This window comes from Opisthocomus hoazin, chromosome 8 (genome assembly GCF_030867145.1).
Source record: "Opisthocomus hoazin isolate bOpiHoa1 chromosome 8, bOpiHoa1.hap1, whole genome shotgun sequence".
NCBI lineage: Eukaryota > Metazoa > Chordata > Aves > Opisthocomiformes > Opisthocomidae > Opisthocomus > Opisthocomus hoazin.
In genome coordinates this window covers 8,577,858-8,600,453 of record NC_134421.1, presented here as the reverse complement: position 1 = coordinate 8,600,453, position 22,596 = coordinate 8,577,858, and the positions used below count along the sequence as shown (strand labels likewise).

Sequence of the window (22,596 nt, the reverse complement as noted above, 5' to 3'; positions counted from 1 at the left end):
CCCCCCCCTTCAGCCCCCAACCCCTGCTGACTCAGTTAAAAGTACGTGTGTTCTCTTCCTCTTTGTTCCTTCTTTTCCCTTCACCTCTCTGTGGCTGCTTTTCTTATGTCAGCTTTGATCTGTCTGCTAGCAACACTAACATTTTTAAATCTTTAGTAATTTGTTATTTTTTGACCTTGGTGCAAAATTAAATGTATCTTGGAGGGGAAGCAGGAGTTGTCCCGTTCACTGCAGGAACAAACTCTTTGTTACCCAAGTGGAAGGGTTGTATACACAGTTGAAAATCCTTGTTGGGAAGGTGCTGAGGCAGTGGTCCAGTCCACTCTGCGCTGTCAATCTGGCCTAAATAACCGAGGCACAGCCCAGATTTGGCTGTACTGTTAGCCCCAGTTTTGCTAAGCCAAGCTGTGGCAGCAAAGGGAAAAATGGAGGGCCAGTACTTTACACCTCTTTATGTTCCTGTGTTGTGGGTGCTGACCAAAATGATGAGGAGTGTGATCCTAAGAGGTGGGAGCTGTGACACAAGTCTCTGGAAGTCAGTGGGGCCGTTCTGTTCGTCAGCAGGGGCACTGAGAGGTCCCTCATGTTTTGTAACCCCTCACTCTCTGGCAGTATTGTCAGAGGCTTAAGCCACTGGTTAGGGCATCCTGTAACTCTTGTGTTGCTGCTGTGAAGTTGCTTTTTACTGTACTTACATCTGTCCGGACCTTTTCTCCTTTTTTTTTTTTTGTCTGTTTATGTTGCTTTTGTGAAGATTATGTGAACTGGTATTAATTATGATTAGTATTTTATGCTCCCCACCACTTTAACTCATGGTAAGAAAAATGGCCACCTTAATGACTGCAAGTTCCTGTGAAGCTGTAGTTTCCTCAGCCACCCCTAGCTGTGAGGTTTCCTCCTGGCCCACACTTAATTACGGTCCCTTCAGTAATCTCCAAAAGATCAGGACTTTTTCAACAGTAATGTCAGCTGTTTCCAGCAGTAACAGTAGTAGATAAATTCTTTGCCAAGTACCTACGGAAACTCTTGGCATGAGTGCTAAACGGTGCAGCTGCCAGCTGCCTTATGGACATGACTCCATACGACTGCTCTGGTCTGCAGAACCTGCTCTCTGTCTCTGCCCTTTTCTGCTCTTCTCTGGACCAGGTGCCTTCCAGCCCTCCCTTCTAAGTTAGCTCAAGAATAAAACCTTCCAATTCCTCCATACTCTATTCCCCACAGTGACACTGAACCTTATTTATGGCCTTTACATACCAAAGATTGACTGGACTTTGTTGTTTTATTCCAGGTCACCGGTGTCTTCAGAAGATCAAGGTAAGATGTGTTTTATAGCATATTAAAAATGAGACTGAAGACTAAAGATTAGCTGTGAGCTGTGTTTTAATGCAGTTGTGGTGGAAAAAAAAAAGGCTTTATAAAAATGAAACTTCGATGTTGCTCAAGCTTTGTTCACTCCTAGACATCAAGTGCTTGTTCAGTTAGTTCGTTTAGTTGGGGCTGGCATGTGTTATTTGTAAAATTAATCTTGATCAAGCAAGCTGAACTATAGTAAGTGTTTGCAGTTTATTCACACAACTGCATAGGACTTCACCTATGAATAAGTGTGTGGGGCTTAAAGGATGATATATAGTTTTCATGAAGATGAACTCATCTCTTGTGACTCTTACAGGACCGCACCTTTGTAGCAGAGGAGAGTGGATTATGTTTAAAGGCTTGAACCGAAGTTATCTTGGATTAACGCTGAAATCAGTTTGGTAGCATGGTGTGAAATTTAGTGCCACTAAGAGCTTCTGCATATAAAAATCGCATGGCCTGAGTAGCAAGAGTTGCAGGTTATGGTAATATACTTGGTCTGAAAGAGACTGAAGGATCTGGTCTTTCCCTATGGACTAAAGAGAGAGCTTGCACTATCTAGCTGGTTAATAACTACAACCAACTTAGGTGCTTTAGAGCTAGGTGGTACAAGTATTCCTCTAGAGTACATTAAAGTGTGGTGGGATTGGTACTGAAATCCAGGGGCATACTGCAAGTGAGGCAGTAATTGCACTGCCAGAGTTGCACAAGGAATGGAAAAAAACCCCACAGAGATAGTAACCAAGAGGGGAAAGTTCATCATGTAGCTCTGAATCTGGAATATTACTTTGGACCACAAAAGAGAAAAAAAATCTATTTTCTTCTTTTATTCAATTTGTATGCAGTTTAACAATCAGCAAGGTGTCTGGACAATACAATAAGGACTATTAAAGTGAGGTCCGGATGCAGAATAGTAAGGACTATTGCAAATGGAGGGGTAAGGAAGTCTGAGCCTGGAAGTGTGTCACTAAAATGTGTTCGTTTGGAGTGTGGAGTGACGAGTGAAGTATCAACATACATTGTCCTTGGCTGCAGCCAAGATTTGTTTAGTGCAGTATAGTGGCTGCCAAACACATCATCATTAGTAAATTCTCTTCCATCTCCTTGTTGTGTCATTTCTTAGTAAAGAAAGTTATAGAGAAAGACATAAAAAAGGTCAATCATGTCAGACCAAAGACATGTCTAGCCCATCTAGTCCATTCTTAGTGCCCAATAGGTGTGGATCCCCTGACAAATAAGAGCATGAGGACCGCAAAAGTATGCAGTTTGAAGTTCCTGGTGTAGCCTATCAACTTCCTGTGATTTACAGCTCATTGACTTTATGAACCAGAGGTAGTTTTCTTCTTTAATAGTTCATCTGCTTTTTACCACGATCACAGCTTCTTAATATAAAGTACTGGAGACTTGTGAGAAGTTAACAGTATACCCCATTTCTCCAGCCCTCAGAAGAAATTTGAAAACATTATGGTCTAATATACTATTTCAAGACCTGCACTCAAACTGCTTGTCGGTGCATAAGCTTGTTAATGATAGACTGCTATTGCTTTTTCTAATCCCTTGCACTTCTTCTTTGCTCCATTTTTATCTATTAATGGAGCAACGGACAGTGTAAATGTATTTTCTTGTATATCTTTAAACTTTAGTATTTCCTGCTGTCCTAATGCTTTCCTTCTTTCCACTATTTTTGTACTGTTCTGGTTTTTCAAAAAATCTTCCTGTTTGCCATCTACCATCTGCTGCCAGGGTCTGTTTTTTCAGCTTTGATAACATCTCTGAATAGCCTCTTCCTTCCCTTTCTTCCCTTTCTCCTAGAAGAAACCTTCTCTGAAATGCAGAGTGAAAGGCCTGTGTTCCCTTGACCAATTAGTGATGTGATAGTGCTAGTTATTTGAATTTTTGTGTGGAGTATCTAACTAGTTTTGTGTAAACTTGAAGGAGCTTCTCTCACCCACAAAAGATTTCACATGCCCCAGTGAGTTTTCAGAAAGAGAGGTCCAACACTTGGATTTCCTCTCTCCCGTTGTGCCACGTACAGACCATGTACATGGTGAATGAGCACAGTGCTAGAAGGAAAATGTGACGAAAGGGATGTAGCAGGAGCTGTTTTGGGCCTCGGTGCTTCTCAGTCCACTTTATTCACGTGTGGAAGCATCTCAAATTAGTCTTGAATCTGAAATCTCTTATCTAAACAAAAAAGAGAGCATCCAGGAGAGAGCTGAAAACTTGTCTCTGAATTGTCTGTCTTTTAGAGTGTTTATGCAGATCTCTCCTGGTATATTTTTCTTGGAGTAGGTATACAGGAGTCAGATTCGAAACTTGTATTTTTGTTGATGATCACTACTCAACTGTGTGCGTATTCAAGAGGTTAAACCTTCATATGTAGCTTTATAAGGCAATAACGCTTTGGGGTGCACAATAGAGCAAGATCCAACTGCAGAACAACTTCTCCTCACTGGCGTCACTCTGTCCTGTGTTTCAGCTGCTCTTCCCGGTTATGAGCCAAGTTTCTAGTTCTGGTTTTCTGATGGTGTGATGTGTTGGCACTTTCTCTGTTGTGTTGGATCTTTTGTTTTAACTTCCCATTTGGTTCCTGATCTTTGTTTTGTCTGCTTTAATCTTCAGTACTCATTTTTTCTTCTGTGTTTCTCTGTGGTGTTTTCTTCCCATCATACTTGTCTTCCTTTTCAGGTGTCTCTCTCCCCTTGATTGTGACATTGCATTCTGCATAGATTCCTGCGTTGTGCTCCTCACTTTGGTTTCTGAGTGTCCTGCTTCTCCTCCAGTGTGGAGTGCCTGCTTCAAGCGTTAGTTGCAAGCAGTAGCTGCAGCATCTGTAGTGTAGTAACAGAGTTGCTACCAGAATTAGCATCTACTGTGAGTGGCACTTCCATTAATCCCTGACAGGACAAGGCATTATGCTGTCTTGAAGAGAGGGTGAGGATAAAGCACCATCTGTCTGGGACTGGGCAGCTATTGAACAACTGTAACAGCACACAATGCTCCTTGTTGTGGACACGTGTTCAAGGCACCTCTATCAGTTACAAAACAGAGCCATTTTAAGTGGCACAGAAAGGGATACAGTACTGCTAGAAAATCCCAAACTTCCAAAGAAAAAAATCAAACCTCTTAAACATTTTTAGAAGGTTTATGTCTTTGTTCTTGGTACAGGTAGGTAGGAAATACAAAACCAGAGAGTGAAATCCATCTTCTTGGATGTGTTGGAGCAGGTCCAGAGGAGGCCACGAAGATGATCAGAGGGCTGGAGCATCCCTCCTATGAGGACAGGCTGAGGGAGTTGGGGCTGTTCAGCCTGGAGAAGAGAAGGCTCTGGGGTGACCTTAGAGCAGCCTTCCCAGTACCTGAAGGGGCCGACAGGAAGGATGGAGAGGGGCTTTTCACAAGGGTGTGCAGTGATAGGACAAGGGGAAACGGCTCTAAACTAAAAGAGGGCAGATGGAGATTAGATATTAGGAAGAAACTCTTCACCATGAGGGTGATGAGGCACTGGCACAGGTTGCCCAGAGAAGCTGTGGCTGCCCCCTCCCTGGCAGGGCTCAAGGCCAGGTTGGATGGAGCTCTGAGCACCCTGGTCTGGTGGAAGATGTCCCTGCTCATGGCAGGGGGGTTGGAACCAGATGATCTTTAAGGTCCCTTCCAACCCAAACCATTCTATGATTCTATGATTCTTGTTTCTTTTTTTTTTTTTAATTAAAAAAAAACAAACCACAAAAACAGCAGGCAAAACTCCTGACCCCCAGACTCCCTAAATGACTGACAAAATGGAGCTGATGCAGCTCAATACTTGTTTGCCTAACTTCAAACAGAGGAACATTGCTTTTGATGAAACTACTCAAAGTTGTAAGTGGCTTTACTAATGTACCTCAAGTAGCAGATAACCATGGTGTGTAGTCCTTATGCATCTGAGTTGCATTCTGATCTGGAGACAGGATGTTACAAATATTTAGGTCTCTGGTCCCTCGCTCTTCTCATTTCTCTGTAAACCCATGAAACTGGTCTTTTTATCTTGTTTGCTTCTAGCAGACATGTTTTTTGCTGCATCAGTTTAATTTCTAGTAAGCTTTATTGTGATCAGTTGTTGTTTGTTTAGTTGTTTTTTTTCCTGCAATAGATTCCAAATTCATGAGGGAATAGGGGACAACTGAGAAATTAAGACAAGAGCAAACATATTCAAAAGAGAGATTTTGGAGACCATTGGTTATTACATCATAATATGATACAAAGGGTGAAGGTGAAGGAGGATATTTCTCCTGATGAATGGTGACACTCAAAGATCTTTCAGATTCTGGCCAATGGTGGTTCCACGCTGATATGTAGAGTCATCCAGTCTGGATATACTATCCTTAGGAGGGATTTGTGCAGAGCCAGGAGTGCATTAAAAGTCAAGTGGGTTTAAATGGTGGCCTTCAAATTAGCCTCGATTTGAGTTTTCCATAGGGATTGCATGACCCAGGTTCAAACTGGAAGCTTGGCGTGGGAGGTTTAATTCTGTCTCTAGATGTCCCTCTGGATGGAGAGAGCCGTTGTATGAATTATAAGGAAGGGAGTGGTCAAGTGTGTGCATGGAAGGCAGTGGCAGCTCCATCCCATACAGCAAAATGCCTTGCTATGCAGTATCTGCTCCTGCCTTGGAGGCAGAATGTCCTGTGCATTACGGTATTTGCTCTGGTGCTGTCTGCTCCGTTAAAGAGAGGAGGTCTGAATCCATACAAGAAGGAAGATGTCTGTAGGAACCCCAGAAAATAGCAGAAGAGCTGAGAAACCTTCCTGGGACCTCTGATACATGGGGTTTCCTGTGGACTTCACTCTCTCAAACATCTTTCTTCTTTCTGGAGCCACTTGCTACTCATAGTCTGCAAAGGAACATTCTCCTCAAGAGATTTTTAAGCATACTGCCTCCAAAAGAGAGAGTGATGGTTTCCCCACAACTCCAACTGAGAATCTGTATTCTTCAGGGTGATGTTGCAGCCGTTTACCTAGCAATAAATTGAGATGTCTTGGAATGCTTTCTCTGAACAAATCAAAGACAGTACAGTAGGGGGCTCCTGACTGCAGGTATTTATTTTGATTAATTAGCCACTTTGGGAAGAAAGCCCTCCTGGATAGAGTTTTGAAAGTATGTCTGTGGCCAGCTGAGCCAACAGTTGCTTGGGGATCTGCTACGAGTTGGTTCATGTACTTCTCAGCTCAGCCAAGGCTGGTACCGATGCAGACCCATGGTACCTGCAGCAAGTAAAACCATTCTGTCAAAGTACTTCTCTCTGCTCAAAACCTTTAAAAGGTGCCCGTGCCCCACCTCTCATCATATCTAAGCAGGCTGAGGGGTCAGCAGGCAGCTGGCAGGGAGAGGTCTGGCAGATGTGGGCATCTGAGTAATAGAAGCAAACTGGGAAAGCAGGAGTAAGGAATGTGTTTCCTGAATCAGGGCACCTATTTTCAAGCAGAAGCCCTGGGTCACCTTCACTCCTGTTTTTTGTTTCTGATGGAGGCTGCTCATGGTCAGATAAGAGTGGCAACTTGTTAGACAAGAAAACCATTCACTCCACTTACCAAAGACTTTGGCCAGCAAATAAATGCTTGAAGTGACTTTCAGATTATTTAGTCCTACTGTGGAGCTCTAGCTGCTTGAGGAAGAGGTACTTAGGTATTGCCGGGCAAAGGCACTGTAGCCAGCCTTGCAGTGGCAAAAGCCTGAAGGGAATGTGGTAGAAATGCCTGTGATTGATAGTAATGGTCCACCAAGTCAGGGAAGGAGGGGGAAGCGTGGCCCACAATGTTCCTTTTTTTGCTATCCTTTTTTTATTTTTCAATAAAAAATTAATCAGTGCATAACTATTTTACCTAGAATTCTGTTCCTGCCAAAATGGTGACACTCTGTTGATAAAGTGGCTGCGTTAGTCAGCCAAAGTCTTGCCCGCCTTGTGTTCTCGCTTGATCAGAGACATTTTCCTCCACCATGTCATTCCTGCAAATGACATTAATTGTTCCTGTCTTGGCTTGTAAAATAAAAATGGTGGAAGGCAAAAGGAAATAAAAGATGATGTCTGCCAGATGGTACTTAGTTTGTCTGCAACTGTTCTTTGGGTTTTTGGCCCATTTACAAAGGAAGTCCTTTTTCTTTACAGTCATCTCTTCCTTTTGTATGTCTGAGTTAAACAGTCTTGCAGGAAAAGTTCAGCATTAGGTCTGAATACTTCCACTCCTAACTATCAACTGCACTCTCGGCTCAGCACCGGTGCCACATAAACAATTCAGGGTGGACTCTTAACTGGCATCAAAGTACCTTTAAACTAGTCCGACAGTGCAAATGGGGCCTTAAAGGCAGCTGGAGTGTAATTTACATCTGCTTGAAAGCATCTTTATCCTTCCAGATTTGTATGAAGGGACTTCTGTGTAAGTGAGAATTTAGGCTTTCTTTCCCTCCAGCAAGCCTGTGTGGTTATTTTTATTTTTTTTTTATTTTCCTCTCTAAACAGTGATTTGACACTGTGTGTTGTGTGAATTGAGAATTCTTAAAAGGAAAAGGTTTGTAATGCATATTTATAACCACCTAAGTAATGGATGATATTTTGCATGTTAAAATTTTTGTCTTACTCCCGAGTCAGGCAAACAGATGCAGTCAAAACCATGTCAGTTCTCTCCTTTGAATCTGCACAAGACGCAGTACTTTTGTAGCTAAAGGACAACCCACAAATGTTTAGGAGGGTTTTCAGCTCTTTTCTACGATTCTAGAAATAGATGTTATTGAGCTATGACTTACTCAGAGGGTCAGCATGCTGCAACAGTGTCTCTCAAACCACCGGAGAATGTGTGCTTCTGCACACGTGTTCCTGCACGGATGGATTAGCTCGAGGTGCTGCGTGGAGGCCGTCAGAATATTCCCCTTGCTGGACAGTCATCAGACGCCTGTGTCTGGCTGCTGTTCAGCTGATGCGCTTTCGAACTGTTAGTTGCAGCAAGTTGCCGCACTGTCGGTTTTCTTGGCCTCTTGGGAGCATTTTGAGCTCTCAGGCTCTGGATTTGCCTTTCTTTCGTGGAAGTGGTGCCTGACAACGCTGCTGTCGGGAGCTGCCTAGACTGGTGCCATTGCTCTCAGGTTGCTTATGAAGCCTAAGCCTTTCCCAAAGCTGAAATCCTGCGGGGAAATCTTGTTTGCCACCTGTTTCTTGAGGACAGTGGGTAGGGGCAGCAAACAGATACATTTTGCAAAAATTTTAAAAATCAGTGAGTCTTCGTTTTAGCCAGCACAAGAGATACTACGTTCTAGGCAGGAAGCCTCTACACTGCGTGTATTCTGGCTGTCGTATTTCCATCATGGTTCTTCTGCAGTCTCCAGGCTGAGGCAGAGCTCCTCTAGCAGGTCCAGGAACCTTTCCCTATTTCCCATTCCCACACCAGATGGCTGCTCCAGGTGCAGACCGCCAGCATCTTGTTTCTCAATGGCTGACCTTAGATTAGAAAGAGATGGTGCTGACGTATAGGGCTAGGCTTTCTAAAATGGAGAGTGAGAGACTTTTTTCCTTTTTAAGCTATAATTGGCGTTTATAAGTTAATGTCTCTTCAGGCTTACAGGCAATCAAGATCCCCATCAAAACATCCCTTGTTTAGTTATAATCACAGAATCACAGAATGGTAGGGGTTGGAAGGGACCTTTAGGATCATCTACTCCAACACCCCTGCAGCCTCTTACTTGAGCATTGACATGTGAACCTGGTTCTCCTGGTCTGTTAGCCATCTTTTTGCTGGAGATGTTCCTTCTTGATTGCTCAGCACCAAAGTTTAACAATCATGCAAAAAAATCGTTCTGTTTGTTGCAAGGATTTTTTTCTTTTACCACATGTCAACTTTGGTTCAGTGTGAAGGTAAAAATCAGCATAAAAACAAAACGAGGTGGAGGTTAACACCTGACACAGATATATCCAACAGTGCCATCAAACAGCGCTACTAAACTTTATGATCAGACAGATTCCCCATCAGTACAGGGGCTGTATGTACATATGTTACGTTTACATGAAAATCCATATTTTTTGCCTGAACACAGCTTTTCTTATGCACAGCTGTACGGAAAAATGCAGTCCTGGTGGTTATGATAGGACCAAACGTTTGTGTCCTGCTCTGGCAGAAGTTGTGCGCTGTTCTAACAACAGGCTCCAAAGGGGAGGAGTGTCCCTCAGAGGGGCTTGATGGAGCTTTTTTGGCCCAACCAGTTAGCCTGTACTCAGGGACCTTTGCCCCATTCTATCAGGATGAATATTTGTTTGTAAGAGTCAGACAGCAGTTTGATGTAAAGTCCTTTTCCAGTGAACACAGAAGAAGGGATTTTTCTTGTGCAGAAGTTCAAGGAAGTCTGTATAGTGGACAGTTTGGTTTCACTGCTTTTATTTTTGCCTCTCTTATACTCACGCAATGATTTAACCATTTATTTCTGTGGTTTTTTTGCCAGCATCTAGGAGACCCTTCAACCCACAAGGCTTAACTTCCGTTTACTTTTTTTCATGGTCTTCAGTAGTTAGTTCCAGTACTTGCAGGTGCACAAAATACATGAAGAAACGTTTGATTGCTCCTTCCAATCCACTTAGCTTCAAAGAGAAATGTTTAAGCATCATCAGCTTTGGTGAGACTTGAGATTGTCTGTAGATCAAAGACCCGAGAGCTCACAGCCATTCCAGCAAAGCATTATTAATTTTGTAATTTAATTTCTCAGTTATGTAGACAGTTTGGCATACGTATTTTAAAGGTTTTTTTTCCCTGTAACTTCAAAAGCAGATTAAATATTGGGAAGAGGTAAGGTTTTGTAAAAGCTCAGATGCAGAGATTTGCAACCTTTCTTCACCATGGATCCCTAAAACTTTTCTATGGGGCTAGCAGACCTTTCAGAAGTATCAAGTGTATTCGCTGCTCTGTATCTTAGATGCTTGTTTTTCATAGTCATCTCGGAATGGAAATAGTCCACAAACCAGTTCCCTGCGGTGCTGTCCACCCCTTTCATCTGCAGGCCAAGGCTGAAGATCATGGCTAGAGTAGCAAAAAGTCAGTTCTGTACATTTCTGGGTAGGTTACGTTACTGTCAGTTTTTTCATGTTAGATTTAATCTGTACTAGATTGTACAAAACTATTACAGGCAAATTGTTGTTTACAGAGAAAAGAATGTATTTCTGAATGATAATCTATATGGGCTTCACGCTCACTTGAGAGCGTAGCTCTTTGAGTGATTGAAATAGAAGTTATTATTGATTACTATAAAACTGGTGGGAAATTAAGAAAGAAGGCTTGTTTTCTTATCATTTCTGTAATGCTGATCTTTAACAGCTCAGAAGACTCCAGCACTCTTCTAGTCAGGGTCAGCTTTTAACTTCTCTATGTGTAAAACAGTAATTACTTTAAATTTCTGACTCTGAATTTCACAAAGTCTACAACAGCAATAGAGAGCTGGAAATGTTCTGGAAGCTAATGATAGGCCAAGTTAAGTTTAAGAACTCTGAAAACATTTGATGTTGTCACCTTCTGCTGCGGTTTCTTCTTCATTATCAGCTCAGCAAGGTTTGAGCGAGATGTTTCATGAGGTGTTCCTTAAGAGTCCCCCTGAGCAAAGCTAGCAGGAGATGGTGGTGGACACTGAGGCTCAAAGTCTGAGGACCCCACGCCAAAGCTCTAATGTCTGATATTTTTTATCATCTGCCTCTAACCAGTGAGAAACATCCAGCACTGAAATGGAGACAGCGTATCAATTCCAAGTGCTGAATCTGTGCATTAGCTCTGGCTTAGAAAGGGCTGGACAGTTGCAGGCACTGCCTGATGAATGAGGTTTCTACAAGCTCCTGATCACTTCAGATCATCAGCTGTCTTATCGTGTCTTTTGAAAGAGCTAAAGATTTTATGAGTCCTAATTCTGTTGGAGTTACGGTAGTTGAATTCAGCCGTAATTTCCCTTGTGCTTCAATATTGTCATATGCTGACCAGATGGATTGTTAGCCCGTGCTAAGATGTATTATCGCAAAGAATACTTTGCTCTCACACTGCATTTCATTCATAGATCTTAAACTGTCCGCATTTTAATCATGGATGTGACAAGTCCTTTGTGTGGTACTTATACTTTAAAACATAGTTTTAAATAATTCTGCTCCCTCCAGTGACAATTCTTAGACCCTCACTAAAGGATTGCCTGGAGATGGTGAAAGCTTCAAAATAGCCACACATTTTTATAAGCATTCACTGTGGCTTAGTTTGTATAGCAGTGGTGGGTGAAGACACGGCATGGAAAGGGTCAGATCAGGTGTGCAATCTGACTGGTAAAATCTGGAAGATATTTATGGTTGATGAAGAACTTCTGCTCTCATAAAAAGGCACATTACTCCTGGACCACTGCCAGCGGCAGGCTGCAGAACTAAACTGTTCTTGAGATTCTTTCCAGTGAAAGCCAACTCCTCACTGTCTCACTGAGGATTATTTAACTGACTTGCTAAATATCCTCCATGTCAACCTACTTTAAGAAATCTGTGATCCTGAGATGTTACCTACAAGGGTTTATAAGAATTTTTTTCTCCGTGTTCTTTCTGAAAATGTTTTAGCAGCAAAATTCTGGCATGGTAGTAGCCTGGTGCTGAGCTCTGCTTGTGTCCTTGGCGTTAAGCTCACCAGCAGCATTGGGATCAGGAGGGAATTTTCCTGCAGGGCAGACGGGAAGGGGTAGTTGTCGGTTGAGGTTTTCCTTATTTGTCATGCTTCTGAGAATTTTCATTGCTTCTGAAGTGAGCAAGATGGTGGCGATGGCTTCTGTCCCGCTCCTGCTGTTTTCTTTTGCCATGTTGTAGTTGTGGGTCTGTCTTTCCTAGCCCTTACATTTATGAGGTGGTCTCCAGTTGCACCTGTGTGTTATGCAAAGAGCCACAAGCCTTGCCTGGTCCCCGGAGTATCATACCTTGGAAATCATCAAAAGGAGGACCTCCCATTTTGTCCTTGTTTGGTTCTTCTTCTCACAGGTGATCTGACATGTCTTCTGGCGTCATGCCAGTCTGAAGGATCTGTCTCAGGTTGGCCCCTAATTTAGGTACTGCAAGGTGGAGGTCATTTTCCCTTGGAACTTCTGTAGTCTGTGGAGGGAGACGCACTAGAGGCACTATAGCAGGGACAGCAGGTTGCTTTCTATGGAGGATGATTTTCTCTGCTGACCATCCAGGCAGCCCTGTGAGACCTCCTGGGCATCTTCCAGCCTCTGAAGTTACAGGGTACAAATACCTCACTCCTTTGTTATCTGTTTCCTAGTATTTAATGGCTGGTTTTGCAGCGCTGTTTTAATGCTGCTGACTTCACATGCACAACCAGAGAGCGACTGTGATTTAGTAAGTTAATTTTGTGGCTGGGAAGCAAAAATGTTGATTGTAACTAAGTGACTTTAACATATATTTTTAGAATATGAAATAAAAATAGCTGTTTCCAGTAGAAACAGTGTGCATTAACAGAGAAATAACGTAGAGACATATGCATCAGGAAAGGTATTGTTTTCGGCACGTGTGGATGTACTAGTGGGTGTTTTTCCTCTGTCTCAAGCTGCACTAGCTTGCAGCATTACCAGAATTCAATTAGCAGCCTTTTTAACATGTTTTTTTTTTATGCTAGTGCATCATCCACTTGTAGCTGTTCACTATTTATTTTGTAAGTCAAGTGTGTGTGTGTGTGGGGGGGGGGGTGTTGTTTGTTTTGGGGAGGTTTTTTGTTGGTTTTTTTTTTTTTTTTTTTTTAAATGAGTTTTCTTTTGTAAGGTGGCTCAAAGGGCCACAGAACCTCCTCTCAAAATTCACCCAGCGGAAACTAAATGTTGCTAGTCTCTAGCAGCCGTTACATCCATAGTCTGCATTTCTGGCTGTCCATGTCCTAGCAGGTAATTGTTTCTGTCAAGATCCATCACCGTGGGCAGTGCCCAACACATTTTCTGGCCGTTTCAGCAGGGAGGTCAGTGGTGGAGCAGGGACTGTCCGCAGGGGTGTACAGGTAGAGAGGGCTGAGCTTCGTGGAGAAGGCAGCCTAGGGGATCTGTCACCACGGCAGACTGAGTGCTGCTTCGGTCTACAGACAGAGCACTGCAGTCTCCAGTCTTGTCAAGCTGTCACCTTTCATCAGCAATAAGTCTGCTCGCTAAATAAATGAAAAAGGTAATAAAACATTTTTATTGGTCATGACAAACCCTTGTCTTAGGAGACGCTGAGAAAATAATGACTTGATTTAAATGTTTATTAAATCAAGTAATTTCTGAGGCATTTTTAACACCTGGGGGTATTTTATGATATGATAAAACAGTTGCATAATTCATGTTACGTATTACACCAGTGGTGCAGTGTTGCTCAGAAGAAATAAAACCATTCTCACCTTAATGTTTTTAATTTTAAGCTAGCCTGGCATTGCATGTTAACAGCATTTTTGTCTAATTTCTCAGTTTGCTCTCTCTTGTAAATGCCATCTGCTTGCTTGTTTTACCACCTCTTTAACAACCAGGTGATTTTTGCCATCTTCGCCCTCCTTCCCAGTATGCCCAGCAGTCCCATTTGGGTTTGTGGGGTTAGTGTGCTAAGCAATAGTCATATGTGTATGTAAATATGTTTCCTATTCTAAAGAACGTTTCTCCATTTCTAGTTCAACAGCTTCTAAGTCTTCCAGCATCCTGGTTTACAGCACTGAATTATTTTACTGTAGTCTAATCTGCTTGTTATGCCAGCTGGTTTTGTTGATCTTTAATGTATTCATTTATGCAATAGGTTCTACTCTAGCAAAGCACTTAAAGTGTGGAGGTAGACTTGGTGGAGAGAACAGCATTAGCTCAAAGCTAAGCACCTGCCTAAATGCTTTGCTGGATTGGAGGCTTAGGAAAGAGAGGAGAAGGTTGGTCTAATTATGTTGAATGTGTTTTAGAGCTGCTTTATCCTAATAGCCTTATCAGCAGACCAACCTGTTGTTACAGATACCCAACAAAGAAGATTTCTTATGGCTTGCTAGGCTTTTGTTTTTTTCACTCCATAGCTTTCTAGATGTCTCTCCTGTCTTTTCTGAACTATAATCTTAAGCACGGTTTGCATAAGAAAATGTATCTCTGTCTCTTAGGAAGTAACTTCAGGGAAGCCGTGTCTTAAAATACTGGAGGTAGAAGGCAGTGAAAAGCTGGTGTCACCAGTTCATTTGAGAGCAAAATATTTCTACAAGTCCAGACTGCAGTAGCCCACAGAATAAATGCAGCAGTGAGAGCAGACTGGCGAAAAAGGAGGAAAAAGATAAAATGAATGGCACGAGGGTGAAATTCTGCTCTGCTGTTAATTTTGGCTAAGCCCATATTAGAACTATTGGGGAGAAACAGAAGGATGTAAACCACTGAAAATGAAATCTGAAGAAAAGATGTACGTGCATTTTTCCAGTTCTACCTCTTACCTGCTGGTGTTTGTCTTTTTCCATTGCTCAGATCTGTGTGCCCTGGCTCCCACAGATGCCAAGAGAAATGGCAGGACTTAGCTTAACTCCTGCTCGCTGTAGAACTGCCCTAAATCCAATGTTACAAGAATTGCTGCTACTCCTTTCCCAAGTCAGAACTTAGCTGGACTGGGTTTCTGCTTTTCCCACTGCTGCGTGGCCAGGGCATGAGGCATGTGAAAGCCACGCGCAGCCCCAGGTGTTTTCAAAGAAGGGGACATTTGTCGAGTCGTCTTTGCACGCCCTTCCTCTTCTGCAGTGTTTGGCTTGGATGTGTTGTCATTTCTGATGTCGTAACGAGCTGCTCGTGGGACTCCCACTGTGCAGTTTCCTGTGTGTTATTCTTCAGAGGCAAGGCTATACTATGGTTTTCTTTCCCCGTTGTTCCTCCCTGAGTGAGCTTTTGGCATCTTTATCAAGGATGGCACTTGATCAAATGCTTAACTTGATTGCGCTGCTTAGACTCAAAGATAGAAATGGGCTTAGGCACTCTTGAAAAAGTATGAGCTGAGGCAGATGTTTAATGTTTTCTAAGATGCAAACCAAATGCTGTCTCAGAAAGATTACTCATAATTGTTTTTACTATGTATATCACGACAGGGAGAAGGAGGAAAAAAGTAGGAAATAGCTGCATAGCAGTAGAGTTGTAAGAACTTCTCATGTTTGTGGTGATTTGCCACCAGGGTGTGTTTTAGCCGAATGTGGCCTGTACATGGGGCAATACAGAGCCCCAGGCTCTCGCCTTCCCGCTGCTTTTTAATGGGCGGGCATGGGGCAGACAGTAGCAGGTAGTGAGCAGCCCCTGGCTGTGTGCACAGCTCTGTCCTGCCTTGCTGTGAGGCTTTCTTCACTTTGCCTCTCTTTGTCTTTCTTTTCTTCCATGTCTGTTTAAAATACAAAGGCTGAAAAGGTGAGGACTGGCTCCTGCTCTGTGTTTGACCCTGCCTGCCAAACCCCGGGGGACTTGATGCCCACTGGCATGTCAAAGTGGTTTTGTAATACAAATAATTACTAAGAAATCTCTATTTTGCCACCTAATTATCTGCAACTTGCGACTCTCAATGTATTTTGAGACTGACCGACCACTCCACCATCAGTATGAATAAAGTCTGAGAGGTCTGAAGATGCTTTCAGGTTCTCTGTATTTATGACATTGATGTCTTTAGTAATGGCTTAGGTGCCGGAGACTTGGGCCCACCCTGTGGACACTGTTGAAAGGTCCCTGAAGTGTCTCAAGGTGAAAATTCACATAGAAGCACGTAGTTTCAGGGCAGCACTGGAAATACTGGTTTGATGTCCATACAGCTTTCGTGCAACGTAGGCGCTCTTCTGCCTTTCTGATATGTGTCAGGGCAGGGTTCGCATTGGTTTTGGTGGTATATGAGAACGCAAGCGGGCTGAGGCGTCGGTCTGAACTTGCACAGGCTGTGAGCTGTGTTCTCAGCTGTGAGACTGTATGCATACTGCTTTCTGCCTAACGTTAGTTTTCTGTTTGTCTTTTGCAGCACTTTTACAGGCAGTCATAGCTGGTGATCTGCTGAAGGTAAGTACAGAGCACTGAGTGTCCGCTTTTTCACAACTTTTTGCAGGTCTGATATACTGTAAATTCTATCACACCTCAGCTCGAAACATAAATAGGCTGCTGTAGGGACTGCTGGCAAGTGCCATTTTACAGCTGTTCCAGGAAATCATGAATATTAGGGGAACACATCAGTCAGGTGAGGTGTGAAATCTCAGTGAATAGGATCTGGTGTTGGCACCTTTCAGCCCAGGATTCATTGCTCACTGCACAGAGCAATGTGTCAGTTACTAGCAGGGAAATTACTATACTGGAAAATGCAACACGGAACAGCAGAGCAGTTCTGACACAGCCTTGCATAGTAAAGGATGTTTTATGGCAGTGAGGTTGGTGGCCAAGCCTCTAGAGTTGCTAGAGACTTCTTAACTTCTACCTGGGCAACCACCAGACGAGGTAGAGTGAATCTGAGCTTCGTGTCGCATCGTCTGGTGGATGTCTCAAGACATTTAGTGTCTGGGTGTTGTCAGTTACGAGGAGGGAAAGGCACTCATGCAAAAATGTTTTGTGCCCAAAGTCTGAAGTTCCATGTCTGCCAGTTATTTGGGCTGCGTTTGCGAGTAGCACAGTCAGGATCTGAAAACATGCCCTCCAACTTGGATGAGGATGTGATTAATGATTACAATTTTATCTGTGAGAAGCTACCTTGGAGCCATTTGTAAAAATGACAGTACTGTTAGGCCAACTCTTTGCCTGCAGGTGCCCCTTCTGCACCTCTGCCCCTCTGCTTGTGGCTGCAGCATCTAGGGAGCAGCCCTTCAACCAGCAGTCAGGACAATATTGTTCCCTTTCTGCTTCTTGAAAACATTTTCCCTGACTTTGCTTTGACAGGGACACTTCTTGCCCTTCTTCAGATGTACCACATCGTAAACGATACCCTGCTGTTGCAGTCCTCTCCCTCTTTCCTGCAGAGATTTGCACTGCAGACTGCCCCTCCGCCCCGAGTCTGCGGCATTTCTGAGACCTGGCCGGTCGGTGCTTCCCACCCATTCTTACCTGGCACGGAGCTTCGCCCTCTGCCAGCCCCGGGCAGGGGGTGGGAGTGAGAAGGGGGAGAACTGGGGCAGCTGAACCCCACCGCTCTGCGGATTTCTGAGTTGGAGGTTTCTCGTTTAGTCAGAAAATGTTTTTCTCCTGTGATGAGGAAAAATGGGAATTTTCAGTGGAGAAGCCAGAATTTTCTATCAAGCACATATATTTTTAAATATCCCAGCAGATTCACCAGAAGTGGTTTGCAAGCATTGCTGGCAAGCAATAATTCCTCGCCGGTAGAGTAGCAATGTCTCCTTGAAATACAAACTGCTTTTCTTAACCCATATAATTTTCAATGCTTCTAGTTTCAGGTATTTTTTCACTGGGGCCTAAAAGCTGGCTTTAAAGTAATATTTTATTTCTTTTATTCCATTTTTCTACTGACCTCCTATAAAAATTAGTAAATAATTTGCCTGCATGTTTGTCTTTCTGCTCCTCCCTTCTTATCCTTCTGTGTGATTTTTTTTTTTTTTTTTTCCAGTTCATAGAATGCTGTAAAAAAGGAGCCAATTTGTTAATCCAAGGACCTGATCACTGCTCCTTGTTGCACCACGCTGCCAAGACTGGGCACAGCGAGATTGTGAAATACATCCTGGAGCACGGTGAGTCACAGTGGGCAAAACCAGAGCGCGCCGCACTTCAGCCGAGCGTCAGTCGGGTAAACCCCCGCCGTGCGGCTGGGAGAGCCCTCGCTCACCCGCGGTCACCCCCAGCGAAACGTCCACCTGCAGCACGCGTGAGCAGGAGGACGGCAGCGTGGTAGCTGTGACAATGATGGCTCCAGATAAAGGGAAGGCGTGGAAACAAAAATAAAGATGGCTGTTGAGGAGGATGGGTGTTTTCACGACTGTGTCAGTTGGGGGGCTGTGAAGAAGCGGTGTGGTTCTCTAGTTAGAACCTCTGGCATAGGAATCCTCTGAACTAATTTGTTTTGCAATTAGAGCATATGTTGTAGAAAGCATCGAATCTGCCTTAAAACATTTACAGCGATGGAAAGCCCATCCAGCCATTGGTATTAGTTCAGTATTTAATAGCACAGTGGTCAGAGATCTGTGCATTTATTACTCGGCTGGGTTTGCCCAGCTTCCCTTCCAAACTTCCAATATCATGTCTCTGTTAGATTCAAGACCACACAAGAACAAAAATTTATGAACTCTGTTTTATGTTTCTATTTCTAGGCTATGATCATGCCGCTTCCCTTCTTTCCTTTCGACTCCTTTTATCAGTAACAGGATTGCAGGCATGCTCACCCAGGCTGTGCAGCAATTTGTGCGTGTACATACGTTTGAGGCAGTCGCGTTTAGGCGTTGCTGCCTGTTGAACTACTGAAATCTTGTTCGCTGACTGCTGGAGAGCGGCACGGTAATACTGTCACTGCTCTGCATGCAGAGCTGAGGTCCCAGTCCCAGCCTCCTGCACTGTAGGGGAATGTTTTCTAGTTCTTGAAACATTCTTGTGACTCTTCTCTGCGCCCTCTTCACAATATCAATGGCTGTTTTGACTTCTGGATGTCTAAGTCAGCTGTGTTGGGTGTGTGAGAAGGCCATGCCGGCCGATGGAGAGCAGCCTGGTCTGGTGGAAGATGTCCCTGCTCATGGCAGGGGGCTTGGAACCAGATGATCTTTAAGGTTCCTTCCAACCCAAACCATTCTATGATTCTGTTCTGTGATTCTATGTTATTTCAGCAGCAGTGTTAGCACTAAACGCACAGGCTGCCTCTGGCAATTGGAGTAAGTGTTAGCTAATGCTCGAAAGTTACTGCAGAAATTCTACAGGGAGAAGAAAAAAGCACGACTGATAGGAAAGGGCGAAGCAGTGACCCATCTGTTAACATTTGTGGTAACTGGAGTGGGATTTAGCTCAAGGTTGGCTCCTAAGTTTAGGTGTTTAGGTATGGGTGTCAGGTGATCCATGGGTGTAAGTTCCTGTACTGTCAACAGAGATCTATGACTCGGTTCATTTGCTCATGTGCGACAGAGGTCCTAGAGGAGACCTGTCCTCTTTCAGTGGCAGATGGAAATGAGGAGGGCATCTTTAATGGCAGCAGACTTCTACCAGGATTAGCTCAAGGGAGACGCTAGTCAGGCTAGTCGTTGCAGCCCAGCAATTGATTCAGCTGGCAGTTACCTGCGGGCTTCATTCATTTAGCTAAACATAACTATCTAATGTCATTTGCCCTCGGATGTCCAGGACATCTGCATGGATCCACAACATAACATACACGGCCTGTGGGAGACCCGTGCTGGACTGGCAGCTGGAGCCCAAGCAAGCATCGCTGTCATTCCAAATAATCCCGAGGCTTGTCTGTAGGCATATCGAATGGCACAAAGTATCTGTGTGGGCACCTGAACTGTGCTCCAAATACCTGACTGAGAGAGGCTGAGCTGCTTTTTTACTCTTTGATGTAGATAGATACCTATATAGGGGTGTCTAAGTGCAGTTGGCCTTATATCCAAATATTGGCTAGCTTTCTCACCAGTTGTAAGAAGCCGTACCAGTGCTAACTCTACCTCCTATTTAACTTCTCTGGATTATCTCAGTAGTCACAGTGTGTACATGTGCCTCTGAATTCTGCAGACAGACATAATTTCATTTAATTTTCTTACTGCCGCTGGTCTCTTCTCGCGTGGCACGTGACCTGTGCCAATTCACTGTCACAGCTGCTTCTCCAGGATTTTCCTTTGCCACATACGCCTTAACTTAGTCACAGTCTGACCCAGTTACTGTTCCTTTGGTGAAGGTTTAAAGTGAGATCATTTAAGCTGGTAAGGATGTGAGCAGGGAATCCATGGGAATTTTTGAAGAGAATAGAGAGATGTGAGGGATTGCGGACTGTTAGACAAAGAAAAAACAGAAGGTTGAGCAAAATGTCAACTCAGTTCCTCTCTCCCTGCTTCATCCCCAAGGATGAGAGGAAGCTTTTGCAGCTTTCCAGACAGCTATCCTCTGGGCTTCTCCAAAGGCATTGTTTGTTTAACATTCTCTGGGGATCAGAAAGTGCATGGGACAATGCTCTAACAGAGGCCTCCTCTCTTCTCCCACCAAGCAATTAATGAAACTCATTTCTACCCTGGGCACTTCTCAGTCACAAACGAGCTCTCTTGCTGAATCATCATCATCATAATGTCCTTGTTTTTCTGTGGCGTTCTCTGGCATCTGGCATCTTCTCAACATCAATTAGTGTATAAGACCCAATCCAACGCTGCTGATATCTGAGGCTTTCCATGTATCTAGCTTCTCACTTCTGCTGATGTCCACCTGTGATAAAAATGAGTCTTACTCCTGTTCTGGCAATTACCTCTGCCCAGCCATACTTACGCTGAAGTTTGTCTGCATCCCATACGTGGCTGGAGACAGCATTAGTAAGAGTGCCACTGCAAAATGCCCTCCAGCACACAGCCCAGAAAACCTATTATTAATCACACAGGGAAAATCTTCTGAATATGCAGCAACAACAAAACAAGACAAAGCCCACCACACCAGGAATTTTAACTGCAAGTGGGATGAGTCGAATGCAATACAGGAGTGGGGAATCCCCCCCTGCCCATAGCACTGGGATTAGGAAGGAGGGAAGATGGTGTAGTGATGCTGGGACTGTCTTTGGTGGAGATGGCTTTATGCTTTCTGCAAACATGAAGGGGACATTAATGCAAAAGGTTATTCTGTAATCATGATCAGAACGATTTCAGATATTAAGAGGAGGAAAATAACCCTTCTTAAATTAGAAAAAGCAGAGGTGGGTCACACAAGGAGACTGCTGTGCTGTATCGCCAGATACTTAACGGTGGACTATCACAAGCCTGGAACAGCAGCTGAAGCACCAGTGTAGTAGGCGTGAGGACAACAGCTGCTTACTGCTGCAGGAACAGTTGTGTTGGCTGCTGCTTCTGCAACACAGTTCCTCTCCATCCCCTGCGCAGGAAGGGCAGATGCACAGACCTATCTGGTGTTCAAGACTGCCTTCCTAAATCAGCATCCAGTCTTTTGCTTGTAGTAGGAGGGTCACCTTTTAAGATATGTCTGTAGCCAGGCTAAGGAACACTTAGCTTGAAGCTGAGGGCCAAACTCAGTAGGTACCAGAACAACATCTGTTTATTGCTGCAGTCAGCAGCGGCCTCACACCCTCATGCACGCACGTTAGAGAAGAGCTAACTGTTTACTTGCTTAACACAAACAGAGTTAGGGAAAGCATAAGAAGCTCCATGAACAAAAGGACCTCCTAAATAATCATCTGTATTTGGAATGAAACTTGGCTTAGAGTCTTTATCTGGCAGTTCTGAACTATTTGTAATTTATAACCATTACACAAGACATTCCAAGGTTTGCCTTCTCCTTGTCTTCTCTTCTCTAGAGGCTCAGAAGACAAACAAGAATTTTGTAGTTCATCTAAGGTATTTTAATTTTAAACAGAAGAGAGGAAGGATTTTTACAGTTGCCTTAGGAGTTTGTGGTGGGAACTTCTGATGGAACAGTTAGTCAGTAGAGCATCCCATCCTGAACATTTCTGTGACCTCAAACCTCAATGTCCTTGCTCCATTACATAGCATCCGCTGGTGAAAAAGATGATGCTTTCATTACTCTTAGCACTGCAAAGACAATAGGGAGTGCCATTACCGAGTTCGGATTTGAATCCTGACCAGATTTAGGAGTTTCAAAGAAGGCTTTTGGAAAGCAAATTTTGCTGTCACAGAGATGTATGTCAGGGACAAAGTTTGAATAGCCATCAGAAAGCGATGCTGAAGGAGAGCGAGTTTGCCTGACACGTGCTCGTATTTCTAGATTTGCAGAATGTTTTAGGGTAGTGGATATTTGTGAGGGGTCTCAGAAGAAAACAGCTTAGCTTCCTTAGAAGGCACAAGGTATAAAATAGTCTATTTTAATTTGCAAGTTTACCAAATTTTAGGTCAACATGGCTGAGAGACAGTTACGATGGAAAGCATGCTCCCAGCACCTGACCTCCCTCTATGTTATGGTGGAAATTCTGAGCTAAAAGACACCAGCAGTAAAAACCATACACTGTTAATCTTCACATTGGGTAAAAATGAGGTGTGTGGAATTGGGGGAAGGCTTGAAATAGTTCTGACTTTGCAGATTACTATTATTTTAAAAATATTTCCTCTTTGAAGGTAAGGAACCAAATCCGGTTTCGTCCCCCAGATAACAAC

At 43.7% G+C, this 22,596-nt stretch overlaps 1 protein-coding gene across 4 annotated transcripts in view; it reads left to right on the top strand.

Annotated features, from left to right (window-relative positions):
- The window catches only part of DGKI (diacylglycerol kinase iota), a 224,589-nt gene that overhangs the window by 190,150 nt on the left and 11,843 nt on the right, over nucleotides 1-22,596 (top strand). For all 4 annotated transcript variants that reach the window (XM_075428816.1, XM_075428819.1, XM_075428817.1 and 1 more), the window contains 3 exons: nucleotides 1,289-1,314; nucleotides 16,329-16,366; nucleotides 17,913-18,033. In XM_075428816.1, the coding sequence (XP_075284931.1) occupies nucleotides 1,289-1,314; nucleotides 16,329-16,366; nucleotides 17,913-18,033 (185 nt within the window). The remainder of the gene's footprint in view (nucleotides 1-1,288; nucleotides 1,315-16,328; nucleotides 16,367-17,912; nucleotides 18,034-22,596) is intronic.